Source organism: Anser cygnoides, chromosome Z, assembly GCF_040182565.1.
Source record: "Anser cygnoides isolate HZ-2024a breed goose chromosome Z, Taihu_goose_T2T_genome, whole genome shotgun sequence".
NCBI classification, from domain to species: Eukaryota; Metazoa; Chordata; class Aves; order Anseriformes; family Anatidae; genus Anser; species Anser cygnoides.
In genome coordinates, this window is record NC_089912.1 from 81,385,144 (window position 1) to 81,399,591 (window position 14,448).

The 14,448-nt window shown below is 42.7% G+C and overlaps 1 protein-coding gene and 1 long non-coding RNA gene across 2 annotated transcripts in view; both read right to left on the minus strand.

The window, feature by feature from the left end:
* The window catches only part of MAP1B (microtubule associated protein 1B), a 72,773-nt gene extending 58,601 nt beyond the window's left edge, over positions 1–14,172 (minus strand). Inside the window, exons 1-2 of the mRNA XM_066988815.1 lie at positions 13,876–14,172; positions 9,105–9,206 (exon numbers count right to left, since the gene is read on the minus strand). Of these exons, the coding sequence (XP_066844916.1) occupies positions 9,105–9,206; positions 13,876–14,053 (280 nt within the window). The 5' untranslated portion in view covers positions 14,054–14,172. The remainder of the gene's footprint in view (positions 1–9,104; positions 9,207–13,875) is intronic.
* Positions 1,155–9,072, minus strand: LOC125180608 (uncharacterized). The gene is made up of 2 exons (XR_007159321.2): positions 3,627–9,072; positions 1,155–1,826 (listed from the first exon to the last, which is right to left on the minus strand). It is a non-coding gene; the product is annotated as an uncharacterized lncRNA (long non-coding RNA).
* Positions 14,173–14,448: the final 276 nt, after the last annotated feature.

Consider the following 14,448-nt stretch of genomic DNA (forward strand, 5'->3'; position numbering starts at 1 on the left):
TTTCTTCCAGATTCTCTGCAAGAGATGTATTCCTCAGCTTGGAATCTGTTTTCAGTTTAAACCAATTTAATTGCAAAGGGAGCACACAGGCCAATAAACAATCTAGAGGATGAAACTATAACTTTTTTTGGTAAGTACAGTTATAATACATGATTGTATTACACTGTTCAACGGAATGAAGAGTAAGCCTGTACTGTTCAAGGAAATGGGAATGTTTTCTGTCTCCTCTTTCCTGTGATTATTGTCAATAAATGGTTGCAGAAGACCCACACCCAATGGCATAGTCCAGTAAATGGGTTTCTTCCCCACTGTAGAAAGGCAACGGCTCCTCCCAACAAATTAATACAATCAGATCCTCCTGTTTAACATGAAATATGAAAGTCACAAAGTTCTCCCTCCTTCCACATGGTAACCCCTACTTGACATGAAATGATGTTATCCCACCAAAGCTGGAGACAAATTCTAATTCCTCTTGTTCAGGCTTTAGTTGGTACAGAGGGTTTTTAGTTGCAGTGCAACTATTCCCATCAGGGACTCTCCAGGAATACAATTGGTACAGCCAAACTATTTATGCATCTGAGACAGTGCTGCGATCAAAGCATCCCATCCTTACTTCTAAGGAGTCACATAAACAATACATCATTTCCATTTGGATTTCTTTTTGGTGACTTCCATGACTTCCATGTGTTCTGTTGAAGGGTGGTTTGTTTTTCATTTGACTCAGCAACTCACATTGAAGGACACAATTATATATATATATATATATATATATATATCAAGCTTTTGTATGGATAGTGGATTGAAATGTAAGAAGAGTGGCTTTCTGTAATACAATCACTGAAAAAGTAGACAGAAAAAATAAAACTTAGTAAGTTGTCAGGAAACATTAAATGTACAAGATCCTAATTAGCATTGAAAAATATTTAAATCTTCCAAGCCTAATGAACTGTCAGAATGTAAGCTTTGCAGCTAAAAATGATAAGTTTAAAAAAATCAATAGCATGAGACAAATAATTATGACTAATACCATTAAATTAGTAACTTGCTACAGGCATTAAATCCTACTGGAGATATTCTTAGAGGCGTTGCCTTCTATATCTAAAGTCCTGTTCATATAGAAAATAATTTTCCATTCCCTTTTTCTGTTTGTCTAAGGTCCATGGAGGTCTTGGAAGACTGAAAAATTCAAGACAGAACCTGAGGCTATTAAAGCATGCTGGATTGCTAAAACACCTGTGTCAGGAGGTGTCCTAGCATCTTTCATGTCCTGTCTCTAGCTGGACTCTCTTTTTAAGGGACTGTCGGATGGCATCATGTATTTGTTTCCCAGAAGTTCAACAATGGTGCCAACAAAAGCATGACTCAAACACAAAAAAGATTTGTTTGCCTTTCACTATTTTAATACTTTTCTAGTCTGTATTGTCTGTCCAGTGTTGTCAGGACAGTTTTCATGATGCTGATTTCCTCACACTAAAAGTGATCCAGGAAGTACCAGTCCTTTTCTGATCATCTTTTGAAAGGACTCATACACAAATGAATATCAGGAGACAACCCACCTTAGGAGAGTGTACAGGCTGTGGCTGGGATGGACTTAACTTTCTTCACAGCAACCTGTATGGTTCTTTGTTTTGGATTTGTGCCTCAAACAGTGTTGATAACACACCAATGTTCCGGCTTTTGCTGAACAGCATCTGCACAGTGTCAAGACTTTCTTTTTCCCACTCTGCCCCCAGTAGGCTGGGGGTTGCCAAGAACTTTGGAGGAGAGAAGGCTGGAACAGCTGACTCACACTGGCCAGAGATATTCTACACCATATAACTCATGCTCTGCAATAAAAGTTGGGGTCAAGGAAAAAGAAACCGTGGGTTTTTTTTGTTTCCAAGGTGGCCAGTGTTTAGAGACCAGATGGCAATTGGTCTGCCTTTGTGAGGTGGTGAATGATTTCCTCTGCTTTGCTGTTTTTGTTGTTTTTGTTTTGTTTTGTTTGTTTGTTTGTTTTCCTCTCTCTTTTACCTAACTGTGCCAATTTTGACCAATGAGTTTTCTTGCTTTTGCTCTTTCCAATCTCTCATGGGAGGGGTGGGGAGAGTGAGTGAGCATCTGCGTGGATGCTTAGCTGCTGGCCAGGTTCAACCCACCACAAAGAGCTTTCAAGAGCCTATTTGTGCCTTGAGACTGGGGAGGTGAAGCTGGGATCAGTCTTTTTGTCAGAGGAATTACAGAGTTGCCATTACACTGGAACAGCTTCCCAAGGCTGCCTATCTTGTCATGGGGGAGTTGACTTCCAGCCAATGGTCTCCGTATCACATTAGAGTCACTCAGACATTACACAGCCTGAGATAATACCGCAAGGATGTGGTCTGCCTCCTTGGATGGATTTCTGTTTTGTTTGATGTTGTTTTGTTTTGTTTTTAAATAACACCCTAAGCTTCTCACATACAGTTATACAGAAGACACACAGGTCAATGACTCATCTCACCATTACATAGAAGCCCTCAACTTCAACTCAACCAAAAAAATACTGAAGTTCACAAAAATTCATCTCTGAATGCAGTGCTGGGTTTATTATTATTATTATTTTTTAAACTTAATTTTGCCTTGTATCAGCAACTAGTTTTGAGCCATAAACAGCCTAATTCCAACCAGTAGGAATGCCAGGAACTAGAAGAGTCATGTCCTTAATGCTTATGGGTCTATGCTGCACACACATACCCCACACAAACAGCATGCAAGCCCAGGCCATCAGGAATACAGACTTTTCTGCTTGACTCTAGGAATAGTTTGCAACCAGTGAATATAAGCCTAAAGGACCCATCATGTCTTTTTGGAGGAACCATCAGGAAGTTTGATGTAAGTACATGGGTGTCTGCTACAAAAATACCCACCTTCTTATTTGTGACTAACATCAACTAAAGCATGTAGATTCCCTACTTATATGCCCCGTGAGGTACTAAGGTGTAGTCTCAGCAGTCTACAGACAGGAGCACCTGGATCTGTGGCCGGCACTAACACATCTCTTGCCATGCTTTCTGCATTTGTCTCTATAAGGTGCACCAGGACTGAAACTCTTCATGCTGTTGTGAGGCTGATGGAAGCACTCATAGTGGCGCTTCTCATGCAACACTGGGAAAGAGGGACTGATAACATGCTACCCTTACCACTCAGCCTAGAGACAAGGAGTGTCTAAACTATTCTTCCCAGCGCAGGCTGGGTTTGGTCCTACTGGTGAACACAATGGTAGGCAATTCACTGCAAATAAAGCACCGCTTTGGGTCAGACAAGAAATGGAAGTTTAAATTTGGCTTTTCACCATTTTTACAACACACCGTTTGGTCCTTGTTTGACCTTTAAAACACTAAGATCAAACTTTTTTTCTCCATTATAAAGTCCAATTACAAACATAAAATATTTCTCTCTAATGACTGATAAACAGTTACAGAAATAAACAGAAAATTCAGGCAATTAAAAAAGATAAATCTTGGCAAAATCAAGAAAAATAGAGATCTGAGAAAAAAGTTATCTGTTACAAAATAAACAAACAAAAACAAGTCAGTGATGCTCTGGCTACAAATTTATTATGAATCCATAATGGAGGAGACAAGAGGCAGTTCATCTATAAAGGATACTGAGCAAGGGCCAAAAAAAACCCCAACTGTTGAAGTCTTCAGTTTCAGACATCTGAAATAGACAAACCACTAGCAAAGAAAGATTGAGAGGTCTTGTAAAAGATGAATTAAGTATAATTCTGTAAGTATTTTTAAAATAACCATAACAAAATAACCCTTGTAAATATACTCTTAGGTATGCTGAATTATCCAACTAATAATGAGGAATGGGGATAAAAATTTCATAATGGTGTTGAAATTCTATCATTATTCACCATTAACTTAATCCTATGCCTCTGCTAGCCATCTCACATAGGCCAAAAACCTGTTCCTGTAAAATATGGACTAGTCTGACACAACTCGTTGTATGTACTTGTGATGCAAGGCATTTAAAAATAAACTCCTAGCTGTTTTGCTGATTCATGTTAGCAGCTTAGCATCAGCAGGTACTGGTGTTGTGGCAGTAATGTAAATTCATGCTAATTTTCTTTGAGATCATTCCTAAAAAAGCAGGAGTGGAAGTCAGTGCCAAAATGATTGTCACATAAGTGCAAGAATTAATTCACTGAAAAAAAAAAAATAGAATCACTTATTAGCCCATCTCTGGCATTTTGATTAGTACTAAAAAAGAAAGGCTTTGTCAGTTCGTGTACCCAGGCATGTAGGCAGTTGCACTGTAATCATCTCCCGAGCCACCAAAACCCTAGCAGTGCACACAAAAAGAGCTCGTGAGCAGACAAGAGCGCCACGCGCGCTACCCCACTGGTTGCCCCTGTGCTCCCAGTGCTGCCAGCAGCATCACCACTGCACCTTTGCACCATGGGCTGCAATGCCCTGAGGGGACACCAGCCACTGCCACAGCAGTGTGAGTCAGCTCAATTCCCTATGCAAGTCCTATTCCACCTCCATTTTCTTTCTTCTGAGACACAAATACTCTAAAACACAAAACAAGTTCGGTAGCCAGCTAAAATTAACCTCTCCAAACATATAATGAGCTAAAATGACTCCACTTGATAGCTATTCCAGCTATCACAGCCTCTAATAGCTGTAGAATCATATTTATAGATTGTCCCTAAATATGCATACCAAACAACTTGACTTTTTAGTCTGAATTAATTCCTGGGCACTTGGTGACAGTGCTGAGATGCTATCTGAGTCCACCCCTTTCTCTTACCCACAACATGACTACATCATCTTCTAGACAGATCTTGTAGCAGAGGTGGGCAAAGAGCCAGGCTGATGACTGCTGTCCCTCTATGATTTAGGTAGGAGTAAGCAAAACAGAAATTTTAATTCTTAGCTTTTTTTTAAAAAAAAAAAGTTTTTAGTAAGCGCAAAACCCTCGCCCTTTAGGATTTCATCAGCAACTCCACGAGCTCATATTACAAGCTATTAGGTGTGATATTAACTGGATGCAGATCTGCTTTGACAACAGCAATGGGAAACCCCATGCTACAGGTGTTGAAAACCAAAGCCCCCCCCTCCCCAACCCAAAATCTCACCACAGGACTCTAATAATCCTTAATTGTAACTTCTGAAATGGTACCTTTCAGAGTTAAGGGTGTTAGGCTTTTAGGGGGCAATGTCAATCAGAGAACAAGAGCCTTCCCTAGGAAACCTGAAGAAGGCAAGTCCAAAAACCTCTTGCACTTTGACAGGTTTCTCCTAGCCACAGGCAGGCTGGTAAAAATAAAGTCTTGTGTACGGGTAAGGAAGGACTCACTTAAGCCAGTGCAATCACCAGCTGCTGACTGGTGGGCAACAGGACCTTCTGGTGTTGCTCAGGCAGGAAATGCATTTTCCACAGACGCATGCTCTTCATGAAACATGGTTGAAGGATAAAGTAGCCACTGAACAGTGCTTGAGCAGCAGTTCTTCACAGAGACCAAGAAGCTTAGAGGTGGCTAGGTACTGATCAGCTATCTCAATAAAACTGATTTTATCTAGACAAGGGCTTTAATAGACACCAATATAACATTTAAGTGTCCACAGGTGGAAGCAGAGGGACGAAATGGCAGGTGTGGAAGTCTTGCAGGGAAGGGCGCTCAGTTGTTCCACCTCCATGCAAAATTCACTTACTTGGCCTTCTGTGAAGCAGGATACTCAGCTTTATGCAGTTGAAACATATATACATATGTATATATATATATATATTTATTTATTTATTTTAATTGAGAAAGGATTGCTAGCTACAGCTGCAATTTCAACCACCTCCATTTGCTTTGCCTCATTACCAGACACACAGTTCCTTTTCCAGCATATACATTATAACTCATTGTTTGAATTTTTTGTCCTTGTGAAGCTAACCATAAGATGGAAGTCATCACCAGTATCTGACAGAAAAAACAGAGGCAAACACCCATTTTAAGTCATGTTGCCTGTTGTCTTGGCAACCATTTAATAAGCTCTGTTACTCATTTTTCACCAGCACCTGATAACAACATTCCTGGAAGATTTGATATTATTAAGGAGTCTGCTAACTCAGCTGCTTTACAAGGTATCAGAAAAGATCTGCTACCATTTCCATTCTGAATCCTATTTTTCAGGGAATCATAAATCATCCACAAATTGTCATGCAACTGAGTGTAGGATGTGCAAATACCATTGTGACAATCCATTCCCTTGGTAAGAGCACAAAAAGAGTATTGGGACCCGGTCATGCTCCCTTCAAAATCAATATGTACATGGCTATTCACTACAAACAGAAGGATTACACCTCAAATTCCTCAAGTGAAAACACATGAATGCTCTGACAGACATCTTCTCTCACATGTCTCTCCTTCAACACTGCAGGCATATGGCATGGGGACAGGGTTGGCCCAATTTCCTGCAAGCTTCCTCCTGGAGAACGAGTCATACCATTCACATTACTGCTGCGTGTATCCTCAAGCTGCTTTGAGAAGCATACAAGCATGTACTGAGCCAGCACTGCAATTATCATAATTAAACATGATAATCAAACAGGCTTCAGTCAGTATTCAGACCTCACTGTACCAAGGGCTGTGCAGACTCACTAAATGACTCTACCCTTCCTCAAGAGTAAACTGTCCCTATGTTTGAGTCACACAAAGAGTTCAGTCTCAAAAGACTGAAAAAAAGGCTGTTTAATTACATCCCATCTGACATGCCACACACAATCCCATCACCTTGGATGAATACTTTCCTCGGACAACAGGTCACCTAGTTACCCAAATTCCACAGAATTTCTGAAGCCATAAAGGAGTATGTCCTTACAATCTCTTCAGTATGTTTGGTATGAGTTGCCAGTTTCACAGTCACTGAAATTCAACATTTGTGCATTGTAACAGAAAACAAATATTCTGTAACTTTATGACCACAGAGCAAAACAAAAACAAAAAGCACCCCTCCTTGCTCTCAAACAGTTGAGAAGACACAAAGGAACCTGAGGCAAATTCAGCATCAAAGCTGAAAAAAACTCAAATCTTGTCCTCTGATATGTGCTATGGGACTGAAAAGGAGCCAATGGGTTTCCATACAAAATCTGAGAGAAAAAAAAAATGGTCAAGAGGGCTAGTTTTATTCCTGGATGTTCATTTTTTTTCTAGGTTTTAGTCTCTTTCAACATGGATTTTGGCAGCTTACTGTTTAAAGATTGAGCAGTGCTGAAAAACACATTCATTACCGCTTGTCATAGAGATGTTGATGAATTCCAGTCACATGCAATTAAGCTGTAATTCAACACAATGACAGACTAAACAGGCAAGTCTAGTCAAACAAAAAAAAAATAATATATATATATACAATTTCTAGAGAAAGATTCCTAGAGAATTCTATAATCTTTTTTGAAATTGAATTGAAATTCGAATTTGAAAAAAAGAGGTGCATAATCTTCCTTCATTTATCATATGAAACTGGAGTATTTGCTTTATTTTAAGTCATGCAATGCTATCAAGAGCAATACTATCAAATGCTCATCTTAATATGATAACAAACATATCAAAGTGACTGGAATATTTGTGCTGAAGGAGAAGCACAGGTTTCTTTTTTTTTTTTTTTTATTTCCCTTGTTTTCTAAAGTAAAACATATATATGTTAAAGATATATTCTACTTTACAGTACACTTCTTGAAAATATATTATGCTAATTTCATTTATTAGAATAACTTCTCTGTAAAATGAAGTGATTGTTGTCACTGAGTTAAATTTCCTTCCGGACATTTAAGATGAAGATATGTATTCTAGCCCTGAGTTTAATCCCATGTAATTCAGCCCCAAGTATTCCTGTACCAGTCCTGTTGTTTTTTAAATCAGGTGAAAAATCATAGAGGTACATCTTTTTCTTAAACCCAGCCAAATCTCTATAGATATGGGGACATGACAGCAAAACCTGTTATAACCAATCCTGGAATTAGTTACACAAGACATTTTACTGCATTATTCAAGACCATCAGGCCAGTGCTATCATGCTAGCAAGATATCAGGATCTCTTTGTCAACAGCATGTAACAACTGACCCTTAGGAATGTGATGGGGTAGTATGATATATTTCATACCCTTTTTCACTGTGTTTAAGAGATGTCCCTGAAACCAGAATTTATAGTATTTGTCAGTTCTTGGTTGTACTAGTCAATATGCACACCGCCACAATATGTTCACCATTGAAAGCAAGCTATACGGCTGTGCAAAGGTTATATATTTTTATATGAAAGCCAAAATTAACTTCATACATGCTCACTCAGTGTTTGCATTCAAGAAACAAGATGGTAAAAAAAAAAAAAAAAAGAAAGAAAAAAACTTACCAAACATTTTGATTCCCATGCAATGAGAACAAAATCAAATTTTATACTTAAAAAACTTTTTTTTTTTTTAATTGTACGAATCTTCTAGAGGAAGGAAGGACAAGCTTGAATAAAAGGCAGCAGAAGAAATGATTGAGTCTCATAAGCCCTGTAAAGTGCTAATTTCTTCATAAAAGCCAATGAAAGTTCCTGTGAGCCAAGGCAGACCCTCCACCCCTCTGCTTTTTATACCAAGAAAAAGTACCAAGCTCGCTGGGGAGAAACACAAAGCTTGAGCCACACTTGCACAACAGCCGTGAGACCATTTCTGGCTCTATTGAACTGTGGAGCTAACCTTCAGGTTATTTTTTGTATGTGTTTTGCCTACCGCAGTAAGGAGCAGCTTCGGTCTCTGGAATCACCAGATTGTACTACAGAAACAAACTGTCCAGTCAAAAAGTAAGCTTCACTTAACTTTAATGGGGACCTGACATTAATATCTATTACCAAAGTAATCATGATGATATACATCAAACTAACCTAAAGGTCTGATTAGTTTAACATTTCAGACATTTTGTTTTGTCAGAAAAATAAATATATATATATATAATTTTCAAGCTATGTATTAAAAATACAGAAAAAAAGTATTCATTGTAAAGAACAACAAATGAAAATGGGCCATGTAATACCCAAGTGTATTTATGAGTTCTGTTCTTAAAAACAAGCAAAACAAAGCATTCTCTGACATGTCCAAAAGCTCACCTCGAACATCAGGAGAAAATCGAGCTGAATGGCGAGATACGAAAAGTTTCAGTTCTTGATCCAAGTTGCATTCAATCAAGTTTGTGTCCCATGATCGGATTCCTAAAATTCAAAACACAAAAACACATCTAGCTAGATATATCAGCATATATAGACTGTTCCTCAGTTTACACTCATGTTATTTGCATATTCGTAAATTCCAAAACCAGCCTCCCTTCTGGGCGTGCCACACAGCCATCTTTTGCAAAGTGTGGAGTGCTCAGAAGAAGCACTCTGGACAGGGATCAGCCAGAAGAAAGAGGAAAACTGGCTTTCCAAATGGTGGCAATCCTTAAAGTCCCTGCTTTGTGACTGCTGGTCCTACAACCTAGAAGCCACATTGTGAGAAGCCATTGATGTCCCTGCGTTGACTTTAAATTAGCAGTACACTTATTTACAAAACTGAAAGAGATGGACAATGTTACCTCACATGTTGCAAATTAATATTTAAATAAAAAGTATTACATTGCTGACTTCTTCATTCAAAAGCTTTGAAGCGTCCCACATTTTAAATTAAAATTTAAGTGATCTTTTATTTATAAAGTATCAAAATTCTACTTGTGAGATTTAGAAATGCTACATTTGATCTTTTTTCTTTTAATAAACATCACATCTCTATTTCCTCCTCAGCTACGATGGAAAAGATACAGTTGACACATATGACCATAAAAATGTATTTTGGAATCAAACATTTTAAGGACTGACATTTGACCAGGGAAAAACAATCACCATAGCCAAAACACAAGTTTAGTTTCCTACCATAATATTTTGATGATAACATCAAAAAAAAATCCAATTAACAGGAGAATATGTTTTAGTATTTTTCTAGTTTTGTTGTTAAGTTTTCAAAAACAATGAATAGACTGTTGTAGTACAGGTAAGTCCAGACAGTGCTGTGGTTTTGAGCACCAACATCATAGTGATTGATTGATTGATTGATTGATTGATTGATTGATTTTTCTTAGGGGAATGTCACTAGACTTATACAAATTAGCTGGCAAATGCAGAAGAGAGTGCACCTAAGGAAGTGTCTGTTGGCCCCTTCCCACAAACCTGGCCATGTCTTTGCATGAAATTGTTGAGTTAAATCCCTTAGGGGTTTGCTACCTTTGGGTTGGAGGAGAACCCTGAAGAGGTGCGTGGCCAACCCCTCATACTGTGCGACCAGCAGTGGCACTTCTGCTGGTAACTGTCAGGATTTCAGACTGCTAACTTTCCTGTCAACGCTGGCTCCCATGCTTTCTCAGAAACATCAAGCCTCCCTCTGGCAGAGGCCATGTTGTAGGGCTGAAGGATGAGGGGGAGAAAGAGCAGAGAAACAAGATCTGCACTGCTGGTCTCCCATTGCAGCTCTGAGGAGGTTCTCCATGCAAATATGGGTATCTGCATTTCAGGAGCCTGAAGACTGCAGAGATAATTCATCAAGTGCTTTTTCCTTGTCAGCAGTCCAGTCAAGGTATGAGCATGCTTCTTACTGGGATATGCTACCAGTTATTAAGTTGTTGCACTATTAAACTCTAGAGAGATTTGAAAATACAGCATCATCTGTATGTTTCATAACCACTCCAGAGAAAAATAACTGAACTATAATCAACCACCTCCACTTCCTGACTTATGCATCATTGTTCAGAGGCATAGGCAGTGACTCTCTTCTGCAAGTCTCTTTATTTTAATTTCTCAAAAATCTCTTGGCCATATGGTACATTTTTGGGGCGTAGTTTTGGCAGGCAACCACAGCGCAGCAAGCTTTAATATTTTCCAGGTGTTGGAATACTTGAGAGCAAGAAAGTAAATATGATATAATACCACGCATGTACTGTGCATATGAAAAGTATGATCAGTAATGTGATGCTGATCATGAAGCTGAAGTGTGTTGAATAAGTGAGTGCTGGACCTGAAGAAGCGACAAGATAACAGCTTGGTGGCCTCTGACAATAAGCTTGTGTGGGAAGACTGCGAAGCTTTCTGGAGGTCAGTTAAGCAATAGGGACTATGATTCAGCAATGCTGCTAATGACAGAGCCTGTCCACCAGCCCTAACCACTTTTGTTGTGGATCCAGATTTGTGGTAGGGGAAAGATTCTAATTAGGCACAGTCAGACCACTGAGCCAGTCAGTGTCCAAAATACAGTACTCAATGAAAAATAAATAACTGAAAACAAACAAACAAACAAAAAACAGCTTAGACATACTATGCACACAGAAGGTGAAGTTTGGATTCAGCTAGAATATACCAGATTTGCAGCTGCATGATTCAGCATTCTGGATGCAAAAAAAAATTATACATGCACATTATAACAGAATATAATGTATTATGTACATTATAAAATCAAATCAGGTTTGAATACGATGAAAGTAAATCTAGAACTAAAATCCAAGGTCAATCCAATGATGTATATCATTAACAGCATAGAAGTAATGACTGGGAGGATGACTGAGCTGGGGCTCTCTCTTTCTTTCTGCAGTCTTTGGAGTGCAATGCCACTAGACACAGGGATGATCAGACAGCAGACAGGGCACACCCAGTAGCATCTGCCAAATCAGTGGAAAGATCTTGAAGCTTTCTCCTCACTCCCCTCTTCTTCTTTGTTGGACGGTGGGTTGGAGGATTGCCCCCTCAGCAAAATGACATCCCAAATGTAATTACTGAAAATGCAGGTTGCCAAGCCATTCCCACTTCATGATATATTAAGAAATGACTCGGCATTCCACTGGGTTGCGTAGCATCACGCCACTGATGTCTTATCAGCAGATGTTTTCTTTGACACGTTGCTCTGCAGTTCAGTGCGTGAATCCACACTTTTCTGTGGTGGTACTTCGGAGACGTACCAGAGAAGACACTGAGGCAGAGTGATCAAGAACCCTACACGCATTTAAGGCTCTGGTGAGCACAAAGGATGAAGGAAGACAGTTTCTCCAGACTACAGTGTACTTTCCAATGAGAAAGATGAGTGAAGCCCATATTTGCCTCACACAGACAGGGCTTCAGACTCCCAGTGTACTCATCCAGAACAATGCACCTCAAAATTTGGTCAAGTTTTTTTTTTCCTAGCAGGCAAAATCCCAGTCAGATCATCTGACACCAGGAGCAGTGAGGTGACTTCTAATCCAAAATGATGAATAAAAAGGCCAAAGCATTTCCTCTGAACATCTAAAACTGCAAGTGGGTGTTATGCTTATTGGCAGGAGGTAGCAGCAACAGAGCTATGCAGCAGCAACTGTACAATAGAAGCTTCAAGAAGAGGCTGAAGAGCATTTCTTCAGAGGAAGGATGACATCAGATGTCTTGAGGGGAGAAGTTTTGTCCATTTGCTCAATAAATTGTATTAATTTAATTGAAATGCAGCCAATTCACTTCCGACACAATCAAAAATTAGACGGAATTGGGCAAGTGCAGTGCTGAAGAGGCTCTGAATGACAAAGCATCTGCCTCAGTAGTTCTCCCTAGGAGACAATGGTCGCGAGAAAGATGAACAGGTCACGGTGAAGCTGGTTAGCCGTGATGAGGCAGCCCTTTACCACAAACAGCCATGAAAAAGAATCGAGAGAAATCGCCAACTACAGCAACAACGGTTGGGAAAACAACAATAGAGACAAACGAAGTCCTAGCTGGAGTGCTGAACCACACCTACACGGCAAGGCTGCTACCAAATCCCTCTTTTTCAGGGTCTCTTTCTCCTCTCTAACAAAAGCAGACTTCTGATATCTCCGCTTTTATCAGCCCAGAACAAGATATAGGTTAGAAAAAACACAGATCAGTAGAGTTTAGCTAACTATAGGGTCCGGCAACAATTTCCTTTGTGCTTCACACCACCGTTACGGCCGCGGGGCTTTCTGCCTCTCCGTGCACACTGCCATCCCTTTCACTGGGAACCGCATCGAGAACTTAACAAAACTCGGTCCTTTCACTTGCGATACCTTCGTGCATCGCCGTCTTAAGGGAAGGGCGAACAGGCAGCGAGCTGCGGCAGCCTGAGCTGGACAACAGCGAGGCTGGCCGCTCGGACACCGGCCTCGCCACCCGCGTCTCGTTTTATTATTCTCGCTACCGTTTCATTACACACGGATGCGTGCGTCTGCAGAGCTCGGGCGGCCAAAGTCGGGCACAATGCGCAGAGGAGCCGCATCCCCGCTCCGGGGGAAAACGCCCGCCGGGCGGCGGGGCGGGGGAGCAGCCGCAGGAGCCGCCCCGCAGCCGCCCCCCGGTGCCCGTCCCCGTCCCCTGCTCGAGCCCCGGCGGCGGGGCGGGCGCCCTTTGTCCGCGGCGGGCAGCCCCGGGGACCGCAGTGCGGAGCGGGCCGCGCCACGCCCACCCCGCGGCGGCCCCGGGACGGCGGCCGACAGCCGCAGCCCCCACAATAGCGCGGCGGGGGCGGCGGGGGGCGAGGGGCTTTGTGCACGGCGGGAGGGAGGGGCTCGGACCACCTCCAGCACCCCATCACCACCAGCACCCCATCACCACCACCACCACCCCATCATCACCATCACCCCACCATCCTCATCACCACCACCCCATCACCACCACCCCATCACCACCACCCCATCACCATCACCCCATCCTCACTCCCTCCCCACCACCACCCCATCACCACCACCCCTCCGTCACCACCCCACCACCACCACCACCACCACCCCAACACTATCACCACCACCCCACCACCACCCCACCTCCGCCCCGTGGCCGCCCCCGGCCCCGTTTAAGGGACACGGACGTCTCGCCCCCCCCGCCCCACCTCGCTCGATGTTGGCGATGGCCCGCCGCAGGTGCTCCTCGGTCACCAGCTCGCCGATGACCACCAGCAGGTAAAACTTGCTGTCCAGGAAGCGGTGCGAGAGGCTGGGCGAGGGGGAGGTGGGGTTGGGGATGCTGCAGGAGGGCTCCGAGTCCACTTCCACCACCACGGTGGCCATCGCGGTCCCCCGCTCCGCCCCGCGGCTCCGGGGCGATGAGGGGAGAAGGGCCGCTCGGCGGCGGCTCCGCAGGCGGCAGGGAGTGAGGGCGGGCGGGGAGGCGGCGGCGCTTTTATACGGAGACGGTGCAGGGCTGGGACCTGGCGACGAGGAGGAGGAGGAGGAGGAGAAGGAGGAGGAGGAGGAGGAAGGGGGGGAGCCGGCGCATCCCCGCCGCCGCTTTTCCAGCATCCACGGCTGATGTCATCTGCAGCAAATCCTCCCCGCGGCGGCCCCCGGAAGCAGGAAGGACGCGGGGTGCGAACAACGCCCCGGGGGCACGGGGCCGAGCCCCCCCAGTGCCGCCGGGCAGCCCGGGAGCCCCGCGCCCCGGGGACGGAGGGCAGCGGCAGCCC